The sequence below is a fragment of the Colossoma macropomum genome, unplaced genomic scaffold, assembly GCF_904425465.1.
Source record: "Colossoma macropomum unplaced genomic scaffold, Colossoma_macropomum, whole genome shotgun sequence".
Lineage (NCBI taxonomy): Eukaryota > Metazoa > Chordata > Actinopteri > Characiformes > Serrasalmidae > Colossoma > Colossoma macropomum.
This window is the reverse complement of record NW_023495530.1, coordinates 345,936-373,619: the sequence shown is the minus strand read 5'-3', so window position 1 is coordinate 373,619 and position 27,684 is coordinate 345,936. Positions and strand designations below refer to the sequence as shown.

Genomic DNA, 27,684 nt, shown 5'->3' with positions numbered 1-27,684 from the left:
CACTATATGACGTCTAAGAATTGCTCGTGCTATTGTTGAGTTCATGCAAAATGATTACCCTCGTATACGTCTGCGTGCGCGTGCGGCTCTATATGAGCGTGTGCATGATGCGCGCGCGACTATGAGTCTTGTGTATGTGCGCTCGTGCTCGTTTTATGTGTGCAAGTGTGTTCCCACTTTTGTTTGTGTGTGTGTGTGTGTATATGTGTGTGTGTGCGCGAGGTCCGCACGCGCGTGCCCAAGTTCATGAGAGAGAGTGTGTGCATGAGCGCTCTCTCTCTCTCTCTCTCTCTCTCTCTGTCTCTCTCTCTCTAATCAGCGCGTGAGGAGCAGGAGGCGGGCCGAGAGAGCTTCAGTGTAACGCGATAGCCGTGCACCTCCGAAACTCTCTCACTCGCTCGCGCGCACACACACACGCGCACGCACTCCCCAAGCAGCAGCTCGAGGACGATACGGCGTACGCACGCGGGCGACACACACATACACACACACACACTCACTTACACACACACACGAACAGAGCGATGCTGGTGGAAACAGGACGAGTCGGAGTGTTTTAACTCACTGGACCTCCACGAGGAGCCTCCAGAGAGGGTGTGTATGCATGTGTGGAGACCACCTCGGGACCCCCTAACTGCGTTGAGGAGCCGGAGCTGAGGGGATTTCAAGCCCTACTACTTCAGACTGCCACTTCACCGTTGACGGATATGCCACCAGCGCTGGTCACGCCGAGGACGCTTTAGTTCAGTTTCTACGCGAGTGACAACAACCATGTGGCGCCGCCTGAGCGCGTTATAAACGGGCTTCGGTCACCGACACACTCAACTTCTGACTTCACGAACACTTCGCCAGGCTCGACAGAGCCAAGGTGCGATAACAAACCCCCATCTCTCCTTCTCCTCACTGGAGAAAGACGCCGGTTTCAGCTCACCAGCCACCGCTGAGGCGACGGCGTGGAAACATGGATGTGTTACTGTCACTCCACCAAATCGCTCTCGTCTTATGTTTCGTCCTGAAAGCGAGCGGACAAGAAGGTAAGACTGGGTTTCTTCACTCTCTCTTTTAAGTTCAGTCTTTCTAAACTCCAGCTTTCCTGTCAGCCGTTCATCCTCTGGAAAATTTACCTCAGCGTGTTGGGAATGTTTGGCTGAGGTAAAATTACTACAAGCTGTCGCGTCGAGGCGTCGAACATTGACGTTTTATACAGCGCGTGGACCCGTTTGTCCAAATATCGGTATCTTTTGAGACTTTTTACCAGAAAACGATCTTTTTGTTAAGGTTTTGTACCTGAGAAGCTTCAAAATCTTCGTAGTCCAGCGAGCGCGTCTCCTCGCGCAACGTGAAGTTCATCTCTGAAGCGAGTAACGGTCTAAAACCATGTACAACATTCGTTCATTGGCTAAATCAAAATGTTTCTGAGAGAAATGCCTCAGATAGAGGTTCTCGTTCAACACGAGGCAGTGGGAAAATAAAAGTTTTGGTTGTGTTTCTTCTCAGGAGTGAAGCTGAGGTGAAAATACTGGAGAAACATCCTCAGCGTTCCTATTTTGTGTTTAGTGATAAAGTGTACACAGGTTTGAAGACTTTCAGAAGTAGATTTTTGGTCATTTTTCTCAAACAGCCTGTTGAAGTCCATTCAAATGTGTGTCCATCAAAATCCATCTTCATTTTCATGAAGGTGGTAGATCCCTTGTTAAAGAGGCTACACTGAAAACGTAGCGTCAGTCATTGATACCTATTTGTAATGGCAGCCATCAAAATACCTGAGATTTAATTTACTCGCTTAAAAAAGAAGGATTCTGTAGTAAAGGCAATGGTTCGAGTTCTATATAGAAATATTATATGCTCTAATGGTTCTTTGCATGGTGAAATGGTTCTTCAGATTCTGTATAGCACCAAAAATGGTTCTGCTACTGCTATATGCTTGACATCCTCGCAATAGCAAAACTTTTTTGGGGCTAGACACAACCATTTTCAAAAGGTACTGTACAGAACCATATACAACACATTCTCCATCAATCTGAAGAACAATTTCACCATGCAAAGAACCATTTCAGTGTGAAATGATTCATAGTTCTAAATAGAACCATTATCTTTACTAAGGAACGCTTGAAGAAGGTGTAGGTGTAATTTACTCTTAGAAGTGGTTATGTATTATATATAAACTTAAGGTTCTAAACAGAACCATTGCCTTTGCTAAAGAAGCATTGAAGAACCATCTTTTTTAAGTGTATAGGTTAATAATAATAATAATAATAATGATGATGATGATCCTCATCACTAATATCATCATCGTCTACGTCGTCGTTGAATGAAATGTTGAAAACTCCCTCAGCCCTAAAAGCCAGGGCGGTAATCACTCATGGAAAGCACTCAAGCAAATGCTTGAATAATAAAACGTATTCATTGACCTTCCTCAAACTGCAGCTTGTCCTCCGCTAGTATTGATTTTAATAAAGAGGCTTTCGATAGGAAAATGAGGGAGAAAGAAAGAGCGAGAGATAGAGAGAGAGCGAGTGAGAGAGAGAGAGAGAGAGAGAGAGAGAGACTTCACTTTTGTCTCCCACTCTTTGCTTAGGCGACCGCAATGTAACAGCAGTTTGAAAAGGCTTCAGGATTCCCAGACCAGGTTTACATCAGTAAATCACTATTAAGTATCATCAGGACTGCACAGCGAAGTATATTGTAGACCCGGTTCTACATATAAATCAAGACAAAAATACAGCACAAAATTTTCAGCAGCACCATAAAGCAGGCAACAGCTGCTCAAAAGGCAATAAACAGTATTAGCATAATAACATGATTAACGACATTGTTATTAATCACCTCAGGCAATGTAGTAATGAAACTCTGAAATGTTGAGTGTTAATTTTATAGTGCAAAAGAGCTTCAGAAACTGAAATAAAGACTTGTAGATACACTCTTAAAAAAGGTGGTTCTTCAAGGGTTCTTTAGTAAATGCAGTGGTTCTATTTATATCCATGAGTTCTATAGAAATGAAACCATTTTGAAGGCACCTTTTTTGGTGCTGTATAGAAGCATTTTAAAAAGGCTGTATATAGAACCATAAATAACACATTCTCTATCGTTCTGAAGAAACATTTCACCATGCAAAGAACTATTTAAGCATCATAGCTCTAAATAGAACAATTATCCTTACGAAAGAACTTGAAGAACCATCTTTTTTAAGAGGGTAGGTGTAATTTATACTCTTAGAAGTGGTTATGTATTAGCAGCAGGCGTCTGAGGTAAAAAAAAAAATACTTCTTACTGTGCACATTAACACCTGAAGCTCTCATATCAAGCTGTCTTTTCTTCTTTTATATGGAATAGTTGAAAAACGGCTCATTCCAGACACTCAAATGGACTTTTAGAGCTGATATCTTTGTGTGTTTTGTGTCTGAAATGGTGACTCATGTTGACAGTGTGAGCTTCAGCCAATATAGCGAGGCAGTTGATTAGCTTGAATGAAAGCTTCTAGAGCTGATAATGAACTTCTCAGACATTATTATTGTCCAAGCTTGGAAAAGTTTGACTTTTGAGGCCTGTTAGGTCTTAAATCTGTTCAAAGAAAGAGAAAGAGGGTGAGTAGTAGACTGCTTGCTAGCTTATAGTGGACTATTAGATATTTCCGTTCCTCGGACTACTCGCCAGACATCTTCAGTCAGCTGAAATGTGCTTACTCGCGACTCCAGCCTTCAGGCCGTAGTGTCATTTTTGGTCATGACCGATGTGACAAAAATGACCTAAACGCCTTATCAAGCTGTCATGGCTTGTTAACAGCACCAGACGGAGTGTCTGGAGTCTTTTCTAATTTAACCTCATAGTTGTCCGGTCTCCTCTGCTCATCTGTCTTGCCGTCCACCTGTCTCTTACCCTAACGGTCAACAGTTTTAGTCCTTATGTTCATTAGAACTGTGGCCAAGCTGGCAACTCTGTAGACCCTTGATCTTTTATTCCCTACAGGGATTTTAAACATAGTTTACAGCTTCAGTTGGTCTGTGCAAACACTGTTGAACAGTCAACATCCCTGTTACTCAGATTTCAGATCAGCTCTGTTTGGTTGTTTGATATGTTTTGGTGATAAGCTCATTTGGTTATGACTTGGCAGGCACGGTGTGGTGCTGACTCCGGGGAAAGTGCTAGACCTACAGTAATAGTGGGATTAGCCACAGATGCAGATGGCAATGGCAGCCACAGTGCCCTTTTTTTGGCCAAGGTAGTGGAGAGAGGAGAAGGCAAGAACTTTGGAGGAGCACAGAAAAGGTGCAAGAAGTAAAACCTAGTCCACATTTGTGCAAACCTTTTTTAATTGGTTGTCTTTCCAACACAGTCCACATGATTACTTGTAAAGGCACTCTCTAGACCAATGGAGGCACACACGTTTCATGCCCCCCACTACCACCAAAATGGGAACCGAAATAGTCGGATATGCTCTTTGATCCTTCTCTTCCGAGCGCCTTCTTGTGAGCGTCGAGTGCTACCATGCCAAAAGATCTGTGAAAACAAGGTCAGGCATTTGCATTTGGGGCCACGAAACAACACCCAGCTGGATCCCTGGCGAGGTGGCAGGCGCCGCGAATTCCCCCCCGAACTCTGTGATCGGGACCGGATTAAAAATAAGAGCACCATAAATAATGCAAACGTCCCCTCCTACCCCGCATCATTTAAAGGTCTTTATGAAAAAGTGGTGCGTAAGTCAGAGGCACTGTCAGAGAGAGATGAAATGTGGGTATCTGTAGGGAAAGGGATGAAAAGGACCATTAAATCGCACTGTGACACTGTTTTCGGATCTTTAAACAGACGATTCTGTGCCAGCTCCTTGGACTGAAGCTCTTGGGTTCATTGTTTTTCATGTGTCTCGGGAAAAAGATGAAATGGTGTAGGGCTGCATTTGTTCATTATTGTTGTGGATTTGGTATTTGCGAAATTGATATCGCAGAATATGCAGTGTGGAAAATGCAAATGAGCCATCTGGAAGCATTCTGACCAATCATAAGTCCAGATGAGTTTCTGTGGGTGTTGTAATGAATTGAAGCATTCAGATGATCCAACAATGGCCAAAATAATGCAGGCCAATCTGGAAACCTGCTACATCAAGTTTTCACCAATGGGTTTTAAGAGGTATTGCAGGGCAATTGCAATATGGGAATATGAAGAGAGGTGAACTGCACTCTCAAAATATAATTGACTGCAATGATTGGTCAACACAATCAGTTTACTTTTACTTGTTTTACTGAAAAAATTAAGAGCTCTGTAATGATCTATAATATTCGTATAATTCTGACCGCTTGCAGTACACCACATGAGGCATTGGGGGCGATACACCATAAACACCATAAAAGAAAGAAATCTCTTTGTTTCTTTTCTCATTGCACCCCAAAAGCTGATATGGTTTATAAACTAGGGGCTCTATAAAGCTGTATAATATTCATATTATAATGTCAGTCTGACAGATTGCAGTACGTCACATGAGGCATAGGGGGCGATATCGCCTCCTCTGTTTTGGTACACCATAAACAAAGAAATCACTTTGTTTCTTTTATTTTGTTGCACCATAGAAGCAAAAAGAACTCAAAGTGAGAGGAAGTGAAGGCATCGCAGTTAGACTATTAAATTGGAAAAGAGAGCTAATCATTTGTTGAAGCCCCAAATACCCCATCCATATTCCAACAGCTGGAGCTTTCTGGTCCTCCTGTTCATTTCTGTGCCAAGTGCTTGAATTGCAATGAAAGCAAGCAAGTGAGCAAGCCAGAAAGAGTGAGAGAGAGAGAGAGAGAGACAGGGGGAGAGAGAGTGAGGGAGAGAGGGAAAGAGAGCAGGAAGGGCTCCTCCGCAGCTCGGCGAGGATGAATGGATCAGCGCTGATTTCCTCACCGCGGGTGATAGCACTTTTTAATTAAGGTGCGAATGAGGGAAGAGTAGGGGGAGAGAGGGAGAGAGTGAGTGAGAGAGAAAGAAAGAGAGGGAGAGAGAGAGTAGATGATGGAGATTTATCATGGCCTCTCTACAGGGCTGCAACTTATCACCATGCTGTTGCCTCAGCAAAAATAATTCTGTTAATAGAAATTAGCAAAAGCAACAATGCACACAGAAACACAAACAAATGGGTTTTCAATTTGAGATTTATAAATATATTTATACTGGGCAGGTACATTTTTCGTTTGTCAAGGTACAAACAATGTACCCTCAAGGGTACAGCCTTTGTTTTAAGGTCCAACTGGGTACCTTAAATAAGTCTTTCCCAGGTGAAAAGTACGTCTTTGTACCTTTTTATAAACGAATGTTTTAAAACAGAACAATAAAATAAAAAAGCCTGGAAACGAGACGGGGTGTGTGGAGTCAGTACAGCTTAGAAAATAAAATTTCTATAGATTATAGGACAGTTATGTTCCCTAAAGGTACCTAGATGTACCCAGGAGGGAACCATCCCAGTGACAAGAGGGGTACTGCCCCACTGACACTAGAAAGATAGATCTAGATAGATAGAACCTTAATCTCAGTAATCAGAAACAAGTCCTTTTGCTTGGTCAGTTTTAAAAAATGAAACATTGAGCTTTCATAAAACAACAAGGCTCTGGTCCTTTTTGGTACCTTACTATCGTTTTTCTCTGCTTCCTTATGTCTTTCCATGTTTTTGCTGCAAAACTAGGATATTATTGTTCTAAAAATGTATGAAAGCACACAAACACAAATGAAACATTGAAGCTCTGCCTTTCAGAACAATTTTTTTGACTCAGACAAGACAGGTTCCCTCTGTTTTTCTGACAAAGGCAGGACATTTTTACCCTGAAAATGTACAAAAACAAGCACACCGCATTCATTTGCATTCTCTCTCCATCCTGGCAAATGGTCCGAATCTTAAAGCTGTTCTCCGGCTGCCTTGACCTCCCCCCCCAACCCCCCCGCTGTCTCTGAACAAGAAAGGGTAGCTCAGTCAAAAAAGTGTCCAGCTTGCAAAATTCCCCCTCGTGGCTTCATCCTCAGGCTTTTCCTCTGATATTCCCATTGCCCAGGAAGCAGACAACAGACAGAAGGAGGCAGACAGTGCCTCAGCAGTAGCACTGAATGGAAAGATGGAGAGATACGTCTATCCTTTTGTATTGCCTTAATACAGTTTTAGTTCCTGGGGATGAAAGGCAAGTAGCAGTGGATAGAGATGGACACAGCAAAGGAAAGTGTGTAGACATGTGTTGAAGGGAGGTTTGTGTGTGTGTTAAGAGGCTTTCGTTCACCAGCTGAAAGCCTTTGGTGGGATGCGGTCGTTACATTAAATGCCACCTAGTCCTAAGAGCGCCTTCCTTAAAAGACATAATAGCCGTGGAAATGTCAACACTTGAAAGACCATCAGTCCCTAACACCCTGATCCTGCTTTTGCCCGTGGTGACTGTCACATCAGCACCTTTGAGAAGCATTGCTCCAGGCAATAGTGCACTTCTTGTCTCGCACCTTTTTGCTCACTCGGTAGGCCTACTTGCTGAACGTACCCTCTGATTTGGTTCCAGGGTGCTCGAGAGAGCTCCTTTTAAAGGGAAATTTCTTTATTTCCATTTTTGTAACATTTCACCCCAGTGTTCTTTCATTGCGAAGATATGCGTGCTAGCAAAGGAGGCGCATTTCCAGTGGCGGAGGCTTTGTTGTCATGACAAGCTCTAAGTCTGCGTCTGTGAGGATGCCTTTGCAAGCGAAAGATTCTTCCCTTTTCCTTTTAATTTTGTTCGAGTTCCCCTCATTTTCCGTTATGTTGGAAAATAGAGATTCTCGGGAACAGAACGTGAGGGTGAAATTGAGAGAGATCTGCAGAGGCATTGATCTCGGATTTGCTCCCCAGCGCCAAATAGCACCATCCTGAGCTGATCCCCAAAACTGCTCTAACAGCAGTGAGATGTTTGTGAGGTTTGTTTGGCTCTGTTGAAAGGAGGCATTTTGCAGCGCTAGCTTGACAGCGGTGTGCACCTACATATTTGCAGAAACCTGCTTCAGACCCAGAACCGTCAATCAAATCTCCCCCATAGTCTGAGCCCGGCATCCCCGCGACCCCCTGCCGAGGTGTGCACCGTGATGTGTTTGTGTATGTGTGCATCTTTGCTTCCTTTTCTTCTCCCGGTAATTTTTGCTATCCCAAACCCTTTATCTTAACGTACAGATAAAAAAAAACCCATCTGCTGAAAAAATCCTTCTCATCTGCTGAAATGAATAGCAGTGATTACATGTAAAATCATCACGGAGTTCTCTCAAGAGACGACGTGTGCAGCTAATATGCCCTAAATGGGTATGCTAGCAGTCAGTCTAGCACAAAAAAGAGGTAAAAAAATGTCTACACATGGTTGTCATGGAGAAATGCCTTTGTAAAAGTGTCTGGCTCCTAATCCGAGCTCCATTTAGAATAATAATCACCAGAATGATACCCGCTATGTGTGGGGGCTGTGAGCTCAAGGGTTATTATTTGTGCTAGCATTAATGTTAGGGAGCGCTAGGCGTGTTTGTGGGAGATAACGAGGAGAGGGAGAAGAAATCGCTAGTGTTTGTTCAAGGTGGGGTCCTAGAAAAGAGGCTTTGTTATGCTGGATCTCATTACAGCTTTGGGGGTGACCCTTGAACCCCCAGACAGGGAGTCTGCCTGTCACTTCCTGTCTTAGCTTCGCAGGCTTGCTATTGGCAGGCTATTGTTCCTGAGAGAGGGAGCGATATGATCAGAGAACGACTAAATGTTTGCAGACTCTAACAATTACGTTGGAAGGAATGCTTAGAATGATACTTATGGGCTTTTGGGCTGTTTTTGTAGGTGTTGTGATTAAATTGTAGGGTTTTGTTAGCTGTTTCAATTATAGGGCTATAATTATATTATCTAAGCTAAACAATAGCTAACTATCTGTTTGGTGGTGCCTAATCATCTTTGTTAGCTTTCTTTATGGTACATTTGCGAAGGTAACTGTTTGGTATTCATTGCCATCCCAGGGGTACAGTATATGTTCTTTGTTTGTCCAGAAAAGTGAATACATGTGAAGGGCATGAAAATGACATCATCTCTCTCGTTCCCACCCCCTCTCTCTCAGGTGAAAAATGTGGTGGCCACCTGGACGCCAGTGATGCGGGTTATATCACATCACCTGGTTACCCTTTGGAGTACCCGCCGCACCAGAACTGTGAGTGGGTTATTACAGCCCCAGAGCCCACCCAGCGCATCGTGCTGAACTTCAACCCCCACTTCGAGCTGGAGAGGCTCAACTGCAGGTAGGCAGCCACAGCTGGAGAATGGAACTGTGGGACAAATGAAGGTCAGGATGGTGAAAGGCAAAGTAAAAATGGGTCCATACAGTGACAGAATTTAGATATGTAAGTTTTAGAGTCTGACCAATATGAAACCTTTGTCACTGATACCAATACTTTAAGGTGCTATAAATTCTGATAACCAATGATATTGGCCAAAATGATTTTATATTTTCAAAAATTGAGCAGAATTTTACTGTATTGTGGAAACAGCTAAACATAACATTATTTTCTCATTGATGAGACGGTTGGCTTCCGACTAAGCACCCAGTGGTGTGTTTAGCTTTCAGCTAATACCAGTATATCTACCTTGATATTGGCAGGTTTTGTTGGCCAAGTGATATATCGCTCAGGCTGTAGTGAGTAAATATACCAAAATAGTTCTTTGGAAGGAACTTTTCATAGGCTAAGTAGGTGATTACTTTAAGCATTTCCTAGTCTAATCTCAATCTTCCACATCTGCAGTATACGGTCGATTACCATGGACAAACAGCTGTTGTCTCAAAACACACTTATAATACAAGCCAGTGGACTGAGCCATACATTCCAAGGTTCTTTAGGGAATCGAAGGTGGTTCCTCGATGGCATCACTTCAAAGAACTCTTTTGGCTCCTTCTTCCGTTAGAGTGTATGGTTTTAATGTTAATTCTGTAAAGCAGGCATCAGAGGAAAAGAGATTTATAAATGTCTATACATTAACACCAGAATGGTAGTATAGGCATCATAGACGATAGATGCAGAAGAAGCTTGGTGAGCAGATGGAAGAAGCAGGAGTTGAGGAGGAGGGGATGATAAAGTCAGAGAGGAAAGGGGGGGAAGGAGGGAGCTAGGTAACGGCAGGGCTGGAAGGAAGCTGAGATGGAGGAGGGTTACGAGACATATAATAGGGTTTGGAGCAAAGCTAAAGGGCTTACGGAAGGATGCGGTGCAGCTGTCAGCAGGAGAGAAGGTTGTCTTGGAGGCTTGGAGTCCCATTTCTCCCCCTCAAGCTGTACAAAATTAATTAGATTCTTCCCAAAGTTCTCCGCTCACGAGGCTAAGCAGGTGACTAATCTAGCCGAAGCAAATTATTACGTTTAAAATGAGTAAGATTCTGTGCTAGGGGGTTCCGTATTCTAGATGTGGGTATTACAGTTCAGGGCTGTGTGATACAGGCAAACAATATTGCAGTTATACATTGCGATTTTCCTGCAGTACTTTACTTATGATTAGTGAGGCTACATGATAGTTACATAAGCCTTTCCTGACCATTGACATGAACCTGCATAGACGTTCATAAACGCTTACTGCAACAAGTGTCAATGTGGCTTTTGTCAGTTTTGTTATGACAATTAACACTTGTTGGAATAAACCTTTAGAAATGTCTATGTATCTTTATATCAGTCTTGAAAGCTTTTGTAGGTGTTGTGTATCAGTGTCCTTAATGGCTTGAAGCAAACACCTAAACAAACTTCAGGATCGCCCCTGATTGATCAAGATGAACTTAACACAAAGTCTCATTTGCATATTTAGATGCTGATTTGCATACAAATCTACTGCAATATCAGTATTGTGAAGGCCAATATTGTAAATATAATAAGCGAATGATTGTTTTTTTTACAGTTATTTATTAGGCAGAACATGGGACAGTAGACAGTATTATAAATTAGTTGTTCATTTATAAGGATACAGGCTGGAAAGTGGGTTCAAAATCTTTCAGAATTCAGTGATTTTATTGATAATTTATAGGTTTCCTAGAATGACAGATAACAGTACATGCTTTTAAATGCATTTCCATAAAGATGACCCAGCTGGCAGCTGAGACTGCACCCTTGTTTCCCTCTTTCTCTGCTATTTTATTGTGTTTTAGTGCTTTTTAAAAACACTTTACATATTCTAAGCCCCCTGACCCCCCCTCAGAACCATCACTGGGGTCAGAGTGGGGGGACATTAGCCTCTAACTACTAACATTCTTGCTATAAAAAGGCGAAAAATCGGACATTAAAGATGCTTCCCTGCCTTTTGAACATGACACACTCAAAACCCCCCCATGTTCATTTATTTATAGAATGGAACAAATGGGACTTTGGCTGCATTAATGCTTCCAGACTTTTCCCAGTGTTTCTGGTGGAGGGTTTTATCTCCAGGCCAAAGATGGTCAGAGTAGAGGACAGGGAGAGAAACAAAACAAGATGACCAAAAATGAAGGCTGGGTGCCCGTCCTTTCATCTGTTGTACCCTCTTCCCTTTTGTTTTGCTTGCGGTAGAGTGGTGCAGATGTGGAGTGTGCATGGTTGGCTTCATCTGCTTGGACAGCTCCATTCCAGCGCTGTTTGTTGTTGAGATTTGAGACCCCCTCCCTTTTTCCCTCATGAGAGCGGGTGTTTGGAGTTAAAGAGAGCTTACTCCGTGAAGGACATTCCCAACAGGAGCCAGAAAGCAGCCTGCTCTGGCGCTGGGTTAACCAAAACCTCACGCACTGGGATTGGTCAGATGCAGAGGTTTCTAGGTCAGGGTTGGATTTGAGGTGTGTCTGAGGTCTTGTGCTGATATGTGGTAAAGGAGTGTTGAAGGTATGGTGGATGAGTGTGAGGTTTTGATATTGTGGGGAGTCACACTGGGATATTTAGTGAATTTTCTATAGACACAGCACTTGTGTTTGTAGGTACAACAGAAAGTATTGCTTTATGATTTTAATTTGATGAAAAGTTGGTCCACAGTCTTGTGGAAAGAAAAACTTCCCTTATTGTTTGGCATATCATTTGACATTGGAACAAAGTCACAAGTGCAGATTGAAACCTGTCAGAATTTAAATAGGTTTAAATGTAATTCATTACTATGTAATAGTTATGTCATTATTATGTAATGACATTTACATATTGTATTGCAGTGGGAATGGAAAATATGAGTACATAGAGTGTAATGTGTATATACTTTCAGTTGCACACAATTTACTAATGCTGTTTGAAGGCTACCTGCATATGGACTCAATAACAATAACTCAGAAAAATGCATAGCATTGAATAACATACTTATAAAGCAGTACTTGAATATTTATAAAACAGCTTGACAGAAATACTGTTGGTAAAGCAGTATTCCAGTAAAAGAAGAAGTCTCATATCTATATTTCTACTTGAGTACAAAAGGTATAAAGTATCAAAAAATTACTTAAATATCTAAAGGAAAACAAAAGTACAAAAAGTACAAAGTACCAAAAATCAGAGTACTTAAGTATCTAAAGGAAAACAAAAGTACAAAGTATCAAAAATTACAGTATTCAAGTATCTAAAGCAAAATGAGAGTGTCTAAAGGAAAAGTACTTTTGAGTTATTATAGGTACATAAACATACATGAACAACAGTTAGTTGTTAACATATACAGTGACTCAGGTCTCCCTAATAGAAATCGTAATTGTGCCTTTTAAGTTCTATGGCCTAGCAATAATGCTTTAGAAGAGTGTTATAAGAATGTTATAAATGGAACAAAAGCTTATTACTTCAGTTTAAGATCTTTTATGTCAATACAATTTCAAAAATGTCTTATGTCATGTTGCAGTTAGTGGCACAAGCCACTAATCAAGTGTTCAAATATGGCTTTATAAACATGTTATCCAATGCTTATGCATATGTTATAACGTTCCTCTGTCCCTGAAAGCGCTAGCCATAAATGTGATCTAATATTTAAGTGATATTATGCTCATACAAGCTTGCTGAATAAAAACCTGTATCCCCATGATCTCTTTTAGTCTTTTAGAATAGCATATGAATGAACTTGGATTGATTGGAAATGTCAGAGGTTGGACAGTGTTGATGTTTGCTGCAGTAAGTGGCTGACTCATTTGTGCTGCGTCTGAAATTGAGCTGTTAGTGTTATGGTTGCTGTTGCATGCAAGCGGACCACACACAGTACGTGTAAGCCAATACACTACACACGGCCTCCCTCTCTCTTTTTCTCGCTTACCAGTGACTTTGAGACCTGGTCCAGTCCGGCCCTACTGGTACCCGAATCTGATCTGAACTCGCTCTTAGGCTCTAACAGAGATAGATGATAGTACTTTGCTTTGTTATTGAGTGCTTGAGTTGAGTGACAGAAAATGTCAGGCTGGGATAAACTAGTATTCCATACTATATTTATTATCAGTATATTTTTGTGGAATTGCTGATCGTATCTGACAACTGCAGCAACCCTCTGAGTTCCTCACGCTACTGCTGCTACTGTAGGAATGACTAACACATTTCGGCCAAGCTTAGCAATCAGGAGAAAATATCTGCTGTGACCTTTTCACCAAGCCAACACATCCCACTCAGCATCCACTGTGTGATTTACTGTTGGTTGGTTTCATACAGGGCCGTGTTCACACGGACGTTGTCATAGTAAGGAAAACATTAGCAGCGTCATCAAGTCATTGCTGACTCCTGGCAACCATATGGTTAGTGTTTCTCCAGAATATCCTGTCTTCTGTTTGGGTCTTCAGGCCTCTGAATGACTGGATCATCCATTTATCCATCCATCCATCCATCCATCCGTCCATCCGTCCATCCATCCACCCATCCATCAGTCCATTCATCTGTCCATCCATCCATCCATCCATCCATCCATCCATCCATCCATCCATCCATCCATCCACTTTTTTTATTTTCTTCATAGGTAACGTCACATGTTCTCTCTCGTTTACGGAATCTTCTTTAAATCGGTATCACTCGCCCATCCAGTGCCAAAGCAGCAGGTCTCAGTAGTCTACTTTTAGTGTAGACTTTATCTACCTTGTTCTCTCTAAAAAAGAAAACCTCTCCACCAAACAAATGTCTTTCATATTCCTCCAAATATGCCCCGTCAGGCCATACCAGTACATTTCTTCTTCAAAACTATCCACGATCCACATTTTTCATTTCCGATCCAATTCCCATACACAACCGCGGATACTGATACAGATTCCGATACAAGAGCTCTTTTTTATATTATCATCATTATTGTTGGAATTGTGTTTAAAGTGTTTAATCGTCGAATCACTAAGCACATCTGTAATGCTGCAACTGACCTGATGGTGTGTGACCCCCTTTGTGACAGGAGGTGTCTTCCTGTCTGTTAGCTAGCATGAGTTCCTTCTACTCTTTCGTGTGAAACCTCTGCAGGTGCTTGATTAAACTGGTTGTGCTGTAAAACGCAGCCATACTTCCACCAAACTAAAATATCGCCAAATAAACAACATTTTAGTCAAACCAACAGCTAATGTACACTCAGGAATGGAATCTGGATTGGTGACGTTTCATGTTATGTTACAGTACGGTGGGTTTATGGTCCTTCACAAACGGCGGACTGGAATATGGATTGGTAAGTGGATCGGCCCTGTCTGTCTGATATCCAATGAGTGAATGATGTCAATATTGGTCCCAATACTGATATAAAATCGGATCAGTCGCATCTTTATTAAAAACTACTAAGCATTAAAATGAACTATTTTTGTTTCTACTCAGAAGACACCACCAACTAGAGGTGGGCTTTGTGGCAAAAATATAACATCATATTATGTCAAGACTTCCGATACGAATTGCGATGTTTGGTTCCTGGAAGTTGAAACAGCTTCACTCTTTTTTCCTTTTCCATATCTGATCCAGGATTTTATGCCCGATACTGATACCTAGTGTCAGATCAGAGGCATCAATGACCGTAGATGAAAATTAAATTGAGGACATTTACATCAGAAAGCAATGATATTGAGAGTGCAGTGCCTCTGTAAAATGAATAAAACATCAAGTAAAGTAAAAGTGTTTTCATAGTTTCAGAATCAATTACTGCAAAGAGAGAAGGAGAAAAGTGGAAGTAAACAAGCGAACTTCTCTCTCTCTCTTCTCCTCTCTATACCCGTCTGTTTTTCTTCATCTACTGTACAATGAGTCATCGTCAGCGCATTGGAACGAGGCGTGATTGAAAGGTCTGGCTTGCCACTTCAAGAAGCAGCACGCAAACGCAATCCCATTTACATCCGCTCTGTACCGCGGCACCGTTCCAAGGCTCTAAGACGCCAAAGGCCCGCAGTACTGGCTCTTCCGAAGCTCAGTCCACTCTGGCCCAACTCAAGGTCAAACCAGCCCGATCCTTCAAGCACTGTAACCTAATTTATACCCAGCGCATCCATCCAGCTAAGCCCGCACACTGAAGGTGCCTGAGCTTTTGGTAGCAATCACTTTTCAGAAGCCTCTGCAGCCCTTTTGCCGGCGAGTGCGAGGGGCCACTTCAATCGGCGGTTTCATCCCGGAAGATTCCGGCCGCCTGCCAAATGGCTTTTACCTCAGGGGCTGTAAGCAGATTGATGTGAAATAAATGCAATAAAAAAAGGTAGATGAAATATCAGGCTATATCTTTAATGTGATCTCCTGCTTTCTTATTCTCCTCCGCCAGAGGGAAACTGAGGGGGGCTTCAGCTACGAGCACTGCTTTCTCTCTCTCTCTCCCTCTCTCTCTCTCTCTCTCTCTCTCTCTCTATCCATTGTGCAGTTTTCTCTTTCTCTCTCTACACCACACTCTTTTTATTTATTTCTCTCCATTCTCCTGTTCTCTATCTCTCTCACACACTGTTTTACTCCATTCTACTTGATTTCTCTCTCTCTCTCATTCTCTCTCTCTCTCGCTCTCTCTCTGTTCTAATGTTCTCTTTCTCTGTCTCTCTCCATTTTAAGGTTCTCTTGCTCTCTCCCTCCATTCTAATGTTCTCTCTCTCCCTCTCTCTCTCTGTTCTAATGTTCTCTCTCCATTCTAGTGCTCTGTCTCTCTCTCTCTCTCTCGCTGTTCTAATATTCTTTCTCCCTCCATTCTAGTGTTTGCTCTCTCTCCTTCACTGTTCTAATGTTCTCTCTCCATTCTAATTCTCTCTCTCTCTCTATTCTAATGTTCTCCCTCTCTCTATTCTAATGTTCTCTCTCTCTCTCGCTCTCTCTCCATTCTAATGTTCTCTCTCTCTCTCTCTCTCTCTCTCTCTCTCTCCTTTCTAATGTTCTATCCCCATTCTAATGCTCTTTGTCACTCTCTCACTCTCTCTCTCTCTCTATTCTAATGTTCTTTCTCCATTCTAACATTCTCTCTCTTATATATATATATATATATATATATATATATATATTCTAATGTTCTCTCTCCATTCTAATGCTCTCTCTCTTTTTCTCTCCATTCTAGTTGTCTCTCCCTCTCTCTCTCTGTCTCTCTGTCTCTCTCTCCATTACAGTGTTCTTTCACTCTCTCCATTCTACTTGTTCTCTCTGTCTCTGTACCTCTCTTTCTCTTCTCTGTCTCTTTTTCTCTTTTTTCTCAATTCTAATGTTTAGAAATCTAATCTCCCCACTCTACTCTCTCTCTCCCTTCTCCTCTTTTTATTTATTTTCTGTCTTTTATTCCTCTACCTCTCTCTCTACCTCTCTCTGTCATTGTCTTTTTCTCTCCATTCTGTTTTCCCTCTCTCTCCATTATACTTGTTCTCTCTCTGTAACACTCCCTACTTTTTTTTTCTCTCTTTCTCTCCATTCTACTTCTTTTCTCTCTCCATTACACTTGTTCTCTTTCTCTGTCTCTCTTTCCTCTCTCTATTTTCTCTGCATTTCACTGTTTTCTCTCACTCTCTTATTTCCCATTCTATTTTTTCACCTCTCATTGTCCTCCCCCCTCCATCACGTGGGCCTTTTTCTTTCTATTCTATTTGTTTTATCTACAGATTTCTCTCTTCTTCTTTATTTTAACTGTCTATTCATTATTCTTCACCTTGCTCTCTTTCTCTTTCTCTCTCTCTCTCTCTCCCCCTCTCTCTCTCTCTCTGTCTCTCACACTTTTCCTCCTCATTCTTCCTCTGCACAATTGCACACCGCTCTTAATCAACCACCCTCTCTCCACCTCTCTTATGTCATCAATCTCTCTCTCTCTCTCTCTCTCTCTCTCTCTCACTCTCTCTCTCTCTCTCTCTCGCTCTGTGACGGATGTGTTTGAGGTATTTATTTCTCTCAGCGGGGGATTAAAGCAGTGCGGGTGTATTCTCTTCACGCCCCCGCACTGATCTACATGAAACAAAGCCTGCGCTGACACCTCCAACACAGTCCTCCTCTCTCTCTCTCTCTCTCTCTCTCTCTCGCTCACTCACTCACGGTGTTTTATTCGGATATCATTCGCATTAATATTGTACATTTGACGGCGCAGGCGAACATCCATAATACCATATAGGTGTTATTCCAGCCTTTGTTCATGCTTCTGTATGAACACTATTCATGCTGGCAATAGACGTTAAACTTTGCTTGTGCGAGGGCTGAAGAACATTAAGTTGAATTCTTTTGGCTCGCAGTTCCCAGAGTTGTGCATCATGGCCCCGACCACAAATGCTGTCGCTTGGCCGAGCCACGTTTGGTGTCCGTTTGTTAGTTTTGCACTGGAGCTACGAGGCTAATGTAGCTAAAACATATCTTGTACCCCACCAAATTGGCATCATGCTAGTTGCATGCTTTGCCCAAACTCAGGTGAGTTGTTAGGTAAGGCCAAATGGACTCTTTCTGATACTGTATGACAGGTGTGCCCAATGGTTCTGGTTCTGGAGATCTGCAGAGTTTAGCTCCACCCCTAATCTAGCACACCTGACACAGGTAATGAAGGCCTTCAGGAGCATCTGAACAGTAGACCCAGGTGTGTTGGATCTGAACTGTCCAGGGTGGTAGATCATCGGGGCCAGGTTTGCCTATATTTTCTATGCATATATGACTGTACTGCTTTGTACATGACTTCCAATTTAGATGATACAACTGGTCTTGTTACTGCAAATGGTGAAGCATTGAATAGAAATGAGATTGAATCCAGAGGTTTGAATGAGTTTACTGCATTTTGTTCATAACAATAAGAATAAATTCAATTTATAAAGCCCAATAATGTTTAACAAAAGTAAAACACACAGTAAATAAAACAGCCCACAACACACAAACACATACAGCTCCCCAACTGGCAGGGGGAAAACTCCCTGGTATAGAGTCACTTAGGTGGCCTAGAAGGCCTGGGGAAGGTCCTTCTCTGCCCAGGGGGCCTCACAAATGTAGTATGGTGTCACACAGGTGGCTGGGGGGGGTGTTGCTCAAGTGGCCAGCCCAAGCAGCTTCCTAGGTGTAGTGGAGTGTAGCTCATGCAGCCGAACACCACCGGTCCAGGCAGCCATGTAGCTGTGGTGTAGCATTGTTGGAGCCATAGGGAAGATATACTTTTCTAGAATACTTTCATGTGATGATCTGGGCACTATATTGAATCCTAGTCATTCAGCAAATTAATTGTTTATTCCCTCTACAGTTAGGGGGACATTTTTGGCACATAAAGGCTTCAAAATATAGGTTTATTAAGAGCTTGCCACATACTAAATTCCAATGTAGCTCATCCTTTACTTACATATGGCAAATAATAAACTGAACTGAACTACTATTCCCGGTGGTGCCACAGCTTCCGTATCAGGCAGTCTTTTCTTGTTGTTCTCTCTCTGGGTAGATAGAAGGACCTTGACCCTCCCTACATCACTCAGCATGATGCCAGCCAGTGCAGACAGTTAGTGTTTTCCTCCAAGCATGTTGAGACCATCCAACAGTGTTGAGTTAGCAGCAGTTTGTAGCACTTCACATGACTCCCAGTTACATCAACATCATGTCATAGTAGATGACCTAGCTGCAGGTGGGAACTGGGCATGACTAAACTGGGGAGAAAACTAGATGCAAAAGTGCAGACAAATTTCCTTGAGGATGGCTGCAACTGTTTATAGCTACACAATATATTTTTGTCAATTTTTTAAAATTACACTAACATCTCAGCATGGTTTGATGCAAATATGTGATGATTACGAGATTACTATTAGCTACATTAGACTTGTAGCTCCAGTGCAAAACTAAAGAAGCAAGCATGTCTTGGCTGATTGAGTACTTTTGGAGTTGGGGGTATGATTTTTCAGCAACAATGTTAAGGCTATAAGCTCGGTTAGCTTTTTCCCATTCATAGGTGAGCCTGTGAAACCTTTTAGACTGTGACGAGTTCCTCCACTGGTGTGAAATGTTATTAAATCTCAGCAGGCAATCACAGTTTCCAACCGGAACAGACTTCCACACAGGGAAAACAATGTCCCCCTAGTGCAGTTCTCATTTGTAGACTGATGCGTTAAACACATCTTCCATGTGCAGGCAGAGACGCTAAGCTATTGACTCGCACAAGTGTGTCAGTAATCTGTAAGCGTAGTGTGATATCACCCACTCACTTCTCTTCCTTTGGGAGGAAGAACGTGGGATCGATGCACGTTCTCTGCCCTTAATGAGGAATCAATCACCCACGAGCAGTCACACCAGTGAGGTCATGGCCAGCGAGGTCACTCGTCCCTAGGCTAGAGGCTAGAGGGTCATAATCTCAATAAGTCTCATTAGACCAAACTTACAGTCAGTACTGTGATCAACATCGTTGTTAATGCAGTTCAGTATTAATGCAATGGATGCAATTTAGACTTTGAGAAGGCTACTACTGTTTTCAGCTAACAATTTATATAGATAACGTTGCATTCACAACAACTAGGAAAATGCACTTGTTCAACTTGGAGCTTCCTGTGTCCCACCTCAATGTGTTCATGCAAACTCAACTAAAGTCCAAAAATGTATACTCCCAGTAAACTAGCGCTTGTTCGGCTGCTGAGCCCTTTGAAAAGGTCTCTTTGCGCAGGCCCCCTAGTGGCCATTGTGCCAGTGTAATGGAAATTGACTCATTAATATATTTTTCCCCATACACAACTCTTATTATCACATTATGTCCTGAGAAACTCAGACTTTCTGAGTGGGAATTACAATTTGGAGACCTGTTCAAATAAATTCTTCCCACTTGAATGTTCCCAATTCTGTCATTACTGTATCAACACTGTCAAAAACACATAAGCATGTCGATATAAGATTAACAACAACAATCTCAAATAGACTTGCTCGTGTAGATTCTGATATTGTATGACATCATTATATATACAAAAAAGTTAAAAACATATTCAACTGTCAATTAAACTGTGGAATTATATTCCACACTAAATGAATTGTATGAGGTGTATCAAGTTAGGAAAGGGCTTTGTAAAGCAGAAATGCTTGATATCCAAATAGGTCAGGAATTCTTTTAGGACATTAGGATGTCAGTGATGTTTTTAGAGCGTCGGAAATGCATCATCAATCTGGGAATGTAGTAAGAAATTGCTAGCAAAAATGCATAATTAGTTTTGGCAGGCATAAAATAATCAACAATTGGAATTGGAAATGCAACGTCTGTGTGAATTTTTAAAGATTTTGCTAGACTCTTGCTGTTTGAACAAGAGTAATGAGTAAATGCTTCTTAGTGGGGGGAGATGCTAAGATGGCTGGAACCTTTGGGAAGTACAAATCATAGACTTCAAGAAAGCTCAGGCTGCAACATTACATTAGCATCTGACAGAGTTCCATGCATATGTATGTACGTAAAAGAAAACCGATGGCTTTTTGAAAAATTGGTGGGCTCAGTCTCGGGGATCGATGGCGCTTGCAGAAGCCTCGGGCTTTTGTCTCGGTGGTCTTCCTCGCTCATCTGTAAGTGTCAGCTCCACGTCGGACAGAGATGCTGTTTGCTTCCCAGCCGGATTGAAGATGGCAGCTTTTCCCTTCCCTTAGGAATGCTCCCCGGCATCTACTTAATATTTCAGAGGCACTTATAGCTTATTAGCCGACCCCCTCCACCCCCTCCCCCCCCAGGGGGACGGGTGTGCGGCTTTCTCTGCAGACTCTTAGCTTTATTTAATTTCAATTTTAGCATCTTGGCCGGGCGAAGGGAGGACCTGGAACGGGTCCTGAAGCCACTACGCTAAAAGCAGCGCGGAATAGAAATGAGAGGACATTATGTCGTCTAAAATGGGAAATGCTAAATTGCAGTTCTTGCTTGGAGCCACTTAAGATTTGGATGATGAATCTGTCCTGTAAGGTGATGAATCTGTGGAACAAGCTTTGAATTTGCATTCAGCAGAGAGATTGCCATTGATTAGTTGTTGAATGAGATTTCAGATAGGCTTGGCAGTGCCTGGATTATCCATTTGTGGTGATTGTAACTGAACATTACTGTGGTCAGCAGTAGTTATAAGACAGGTGGGATGCACACTGGCCTGGGGTATAGTAGGGATGCACGATTTATCATTTTTTAGTTGTTGTGATATTGGCTTTTGTAATACAGATACTGGAGAACATTTTCAAAATGCATAATTTAGTCATGAAGATGCCTTACAGAGTGATTTGATGTGAAATGCTATGTTCTAGAGAGTCAGAATTGTGGTAGTGATAGGAACCAGACATCATCCATTTATGGTGGAGAGGTACTGGAGGGCTTTATTAAGCAAAACAGCATCAAATACTTTTGTCTGTTCACTATTTTACCATCAGTAATATTACATATAAAGCATTGGTGACATTTGTAAGTTTGTAAATAAAGAAAAGTAAATTAAATGGCTATATTTTTGTTGATCCTTGGTTCATATCACCCCTACAGTTGGGTAGTTTGGCTTGACCAAAGTGTGGGGGACCAGTGTCAAGAGGCTGTACAATTGCTAGCACCTGGAGATGACACGATACCTCTTTTTCTTTTTCCAGTGCCAATATTGCAACCGATTGAACAACTTTTTCCGCTGATATCGACCTGCTGCTGACGCCCATTGATACTAACATCACATAAGAGTTGCAGATTAAAAAGTACAAGGAGTTAAATATTCTCATGATCACCAATTCTTCATATGCCAGTATTAAAACACAAAAATAAAAAGGACAGGATTTATATATGTGGAAGCTTTGTATTGTAGATAGATAGTAATCATTCAGTGTTGCAAATGAAAGGCTAGCTGCTTCACTAAGTGATGCTGCACACTGACAAATTAGTACTGATTTACAGGCCAATCTTTAAGCAAATCACATTATTATCACCAACGTATTTTTAATATGTTGTACAGTGTATCACAATACATAGTCTTGTAATCACAATACTAGAATTTCATCCATATTGTGCAGTCCTGTTTGGTAATATGGACTGTGAGGTGGTATGAAGCTGGCTGTGAAGCGGGTGAAAGACTGTATTGACCGCGCAGCGTAAGGTCAATACTTCTCTCACATTTGCACACTTGTAGGTACACAGATAAGAATAGACCCCAACTAACACCACAGGAACTACATAATAAGACAAAAAAAGCTCTCTCTATCTCCCTCCCTCCCTTCCTCCCTTCCCTCTCCCTCCAGACGATCTGGCCTTCGGGGCAGCTAGTGGTGCCTCAAGGGAACGTGCCAGGCTGGAAAATATGTCTGAAAAACACAGTAGGTGTGAAAGGCAATTAGCAGTTGACAACGAAGAGGGAGGCGAGTGAGTGAAGGGGAGGTGGGAGAGAGAGAGAGAGAGAGAGAGAGAGAGAGAGAGAGAGAGAGACATGTCTGAACACGAGACACTGGGCCTTTGCCCTCCGTGTGGCAGGGAAGCCACAGATACTAAAACCATTGAAACGGCTTGTGCTTGCAGTAGTGTGCATAAGTATTGGTGCCCCTGGTTGTTGAAACGAAAATAAGCACAAGTCCTCTACAGAGAGCACACTTTTGCGTATTTTAATGCACATTTAATGTAGTGTAATACATTTAATAGTATTTAATAATACAATTTAATTTAGTTGAAAAAAAAGATGAATGTGAAATGTGGCCTTTTCAAAAGTAATAGCACATTTTTCCATTTCTTTCTAAGTAAACTCATTAAGGCCAACACAAAAACGTTATTTCTGCCATTTAATCTGCTCTTCTCACCTCAGTCACGTGAGGTATCAATGCTGTTGTTGCATGGGTCTATAAGTGATCACATTTTATCATTACCTTGATTAAACTAAACAGGTTTAGGTAAAAGTCCCCAATGAGAATAATAGAGCTGTACAGACTTAGGTTCCTATACTGATATCTGCTGGATTTACTAAGTTCCCCTGCAGTTCTGTAAGTACTTTTGTATTTTTACTCAAGTTGTTTTTGGGAAGATACTTGGCTCATTAGCTCACACTTCATTTTGTGTAACTAATAACCATGCAGTTACACAATAATAATGCTTGCCACAACTACTGGTGATATATTCACTGTGGCAGATGGATTACAGCTTATGTAAATGCATGTATATTGTTTTTAATCATGTGTCTCCAAACATTGCATTACATTAAAAATAAACCGTTTTTTTTTGCTTCTCCTATAAGTTATATGTAACAGTGTATATTTTCTTCTGTAATTACGCATGTATAACAGGGTGAACTGTTCTCCAGCAGGACCTGTCTGATTATAACAGAAAGTGTACAATTATCTACATCATTATGCACTTGTGTTTTTACATAAGCAGTATTACTATAACTCATCTGCAACAGTGAACACATCACTAGTAATTACATTGTTCTACATGTATTGTTAACATGTAACTACACAGTTATTAGAGTCACTTGATATAATTTGAGAGCCAAGTATCCATACATTTACTTGATTTAGGCTGCTGTATTTAACAATGCAAAAACAGTAAACTTCCATTAAATTCAAATCATAATGAAACATTTCCTCTTCTACTTACAAACACCAATATGGGACAGATTGAATGTGTCGAATCTGCACTTTCACTGGCAATAACTGTGAATTCCAACTGTGAGCGAAAAACCAATGAGCAGTTAATGATCATCACCAAGAAGGTCTGTGAGCAAAACGTTTTCCATGACTAGCATAGTGTGAAATTGAAGACACTTCATTCTTCAATAAAGTGAATATAAAGACGTGACTGTGGCCTTTTTGATGATCGGTAAGCTTCCTGTCTTTTTTCCGCTGTGAAGGGCTTCTCTCTGTATCCGTCAAAGCCCACAGGAGTCGGGCCGAGCCGGTCAATATCCACGTTTGACACACTCACTCATCATGGCTAATCCACGACAGCCGAAAGCCTAGGCAAAATCAATTACAACCTAATTACACTTGCACACGGTTTACAGGCTTTTATCTTGGCTGTCTGGGCGCGCGAGAGTGAGTGTCTGTATGTGAGCAAGCATTAGGGTTGAACGATATGTTGGTTGTTAGCCGTTATCAGGATATTGGCCTTTGCAATGCTGATTTAGCAAAGAATATGCAAATAAGCAGGGCCGGGGTGGGACTCGTTTTGAGACCAGGAGTTGAATATCATTAATCGGAAGATGCCATAAGATGTTTCATGAAGTAAATGGTGTTGTAATAACATAAAGGGCCTTGAACTAATATGAGAGACATTTGTTCTATTTGTAACACTGTTATAATGCATCATTACCCAGTAAAAGAACTGCAGTTATTAGGTTATATTACTTTGATGAGCAGTTTATAAGGAGACCTGGTAGAAATTGTACGTATGCACTTTAACTTAAGTAGAAATATATACAACTACTTTAGTGTTTTTAACTGGCATCCACCTTATAAAAGACATTATTTGAGAACGATGCTTCATAACACTGTTATAAACAGAATAAATGTTTGTCAATTTAGTTTATGGCCCCTTTTGTCAATATACAGTCATTTACTTTATGAAACATCATATGGCATAAAGTTGTGATCACAAAATCTGGTTACAAATACTTTAGTATTGCTTTATAAATGTGTTATTCAGTGCTTATGTATGTGTAATAAAGTCCCTATGTGGGTAGCCTTCAAATAAAGTGATACCCACAATGCTTGAATCTAAAATTTGACATAATCCTGACAGTCAGTATGCTACAAAATAATGATATAAGCTCCTGTCAGCATTTCCCTCTGCCCACTTGCTCAGATATAGCCTGTATGTTAGATCAGTTCAGAGCATCCTCCTCAAGCACTGTGTTGATTCTCGCCTTCTTGGTTCCATGGTGTGGGTTTTTTTTTCACTGTTTTGCATCTTCATATGATCCAGGCACTGCAAAACATCAAGAAAAAATAATGAAAAGATTCCCTGAATCAAACAAGAATATCTGCAGTTTTGATGAGAAAATTTGACTTGGGTAGTGCCTAAATTAAGAAAAAAGATCTGTAAATTATCTAATAATCCAAAATTCAGTAAATATTTCATTGATTCAAAGCATTGTAAATTTAATTAACACTATTTTGATCTAGTGTTGTAATCCAACATTAGCAAAAACTAGCATCAATCTTGTTTTAAACATTTTCTTGAAACCTTATTTGGTACAAGATTTCTTAAAATGAGAAAATGAACAACCTTCATAATCAATACTAGAGAAACTTAGACAGTCTTAATTCAACACCTTATTGCTTAAAATTGTGTGGGTTTTTTTTTTACATTTGAGAATATATAATCAGCTAGCTTTGGAAAGTTTAGAAACTCTCCACTATGGAACAAGAAATTTCAAGACAACTTTACTTATTTTAACAAAGCAATGATTTGGAATTTTTTTAAGATAATAAAGCCAGACTTCTGTCTAATGAAGCTAAAATAAACTTTACATTAAATAAGTAAAGTTGGCTTGACATTTCTTTCGTAGTGCAGAGGTTTAAAACTTTTCAGCTCCACCAAATTTGAACACTATTGCTGCCCATACTATGAGACTCATTAGCTTACCAATTGGAATCAGCAAACCACTTGAGGAGAGGGCCTCTGATTAACCCCTAAATTATTACTAGTATAGACGTGGTTGTAACATCCTCGGTTTGTCTGTGCATTCTTGTGTTTATATTCATGAGTTTATATATATTAGTCCAAAATGTTACCAGCCCACCAGGTATTCTCCTGACTCTCCTGATTACCCTCTCCAGTATTGCCAGTGAACGACTGCCAGATTACTTTGAGCATTCTAATTAATCTGATGTTTCAGATGAGATTGTATGAGTGTTTTTGTGGATAAAGTCCACACTGTGCATTATTTTGGTCAAAATAATGCAGTTTTGTATATAAATTCTTATAAGTAAAATGCCAAATGGCTCTTTGTATGGTTGTACTGTTATAGGAAAATTCATATAGATTCAGGGATGTAACTACTGACGGAGCAGAGGGGTTCCCGGTGACTGGGCCTCCTAACACCTTTATTGGACCCCTCATATAGATACTGACACAATTGTACACGCATGACTCACAGAAAGATCCAGTTTCTTAACAACATTCCCCACCAGTTAGCTTCCATCAGCACTAGACAGGCAGCCCGGACGTCTATTTATCTCCATCTTGGTCATAAGTCTTAGTCAAAGGAGCCAAAAGTGGTTCTTCTATGGTATAACTACAAATAACCACCTTTAACTTAAGATTACAACAGCAATCTGCAGGTATGTAATCACAATATGGTGCAAAATATTTTACACACCTCCAAGTTAGAAGTCTTAGAAGTTAGTTGCACCTTGTGCATCTCATGTTCCAAGTAATCCCACATTCAGTGATGTTGAGGTCTGGACTCTGGGGTGGTCAGTCCATTGTATTCAACACCAGCAACTTCTTTGTTGGATTTGCTAATTTCCTTCTTTTTGTCTATTTCCTTTTTTTTTAGTGAGGGCTTTTTGAGAGCTACTTACTCTTTCAGTCCAGAGGTGTTATCTTCTCACAGTAGAAGAATGGACAGGAACACCTGTGGATTTTTTCAGATCTGAAGCAAGAGCAGAGCTCGATTTTCTCCTATCTCTCAAAGATGGTCTCACAGCAGGTTTTCTCTACATCTTTTAATAATTTAATCAAACTCCAGTTTTGGAAACTCCTGTTTTGTTCACTTATTTTCTTTTGAGGCTCCCCTTTCTTGTGCTAGTGGATTACCACAGAAGTATCGCCTTAAAATGAATAACTTGATGGCAATTTTGACAGGACATTAAATAAATGAAGGGTGGTCTCTGACTTTTGCAATGCACTTTCAAAGCAGTTTCAGAAGGGAGAATTTGAAGCAGCACTGCTGGGGGCCCCAGGGCTAGAAGCAAGATCCGTAACTGTAGAATATGTGCGCATATGTGTGTCAGTATCCTATCCACTTTGAGGCAGAACATCTTGAAAGTTGATTAGTCCCAGGTCTAAATTTGCTCCAGCCTACCTGAGGTCTCTAAGCATGCGGACGGCTGGAGGGATCCAGAGTGGGCAAACCACCACCACACCTGTGCCTCTATGTCAGACGAAGAGGCCTAATGCAGTGTCAGGTTTACCCACACACACACATGCACACACATTCCCGGGCTGACGTGGAGCCGGCAGTTATGCACCCGGCCAACAGATGACTGTGTACCAACAGGGGGGAAGAAGGTTAGAAAGGTGCCTCATTATGACTTTATCCTGTTTTGGCCTCGTCAGAGCACTGACCACAGGCCTGTGAGCGCACTGGCCTGCTGCAAAACGACATGGAAGAAGGATCTCAATCGGCACAGATCCTCAGTTACTGCAGTACATGATAAAGCAGATCCACTAAATTACTGATATCTTCTGAGAACCTCATTG

General features: G+C 41.3%; 1 protein-coding gene across 3 annotated transcripts in view; it reads left to right on the top strand.

The window, feature by feature from the left end:
• The first annotated feature begins 394 nt into the window (after nucleotides 1-394).
• nrp2a (neuropilin 2a) overlaps nucleotides 395-27,684 on the top strand; it is a 99,720-nt gene continuing 72,430 nt past the window's right edge. For all 3 annotated transcript variants that reach the window (XM_036562837.1, XM_036562835.1, XM_036562838.1), the window contains exons 1-2: nucleotides 395-1,034; nucleotides 9,057-9,234. In XM_036562837.1, the coding sequence (XP_036418730.1) occupies nucleotides 962-1,034; nucleotides 9,057-9,234 (251 nt within the window). In that variant the 5' untranslated portion in view covers nucleotides 395-961. The remainder of the gene's footprint in view (nucleotides 1,035-9,056; nucleotides 9,235-27,684) is intronic.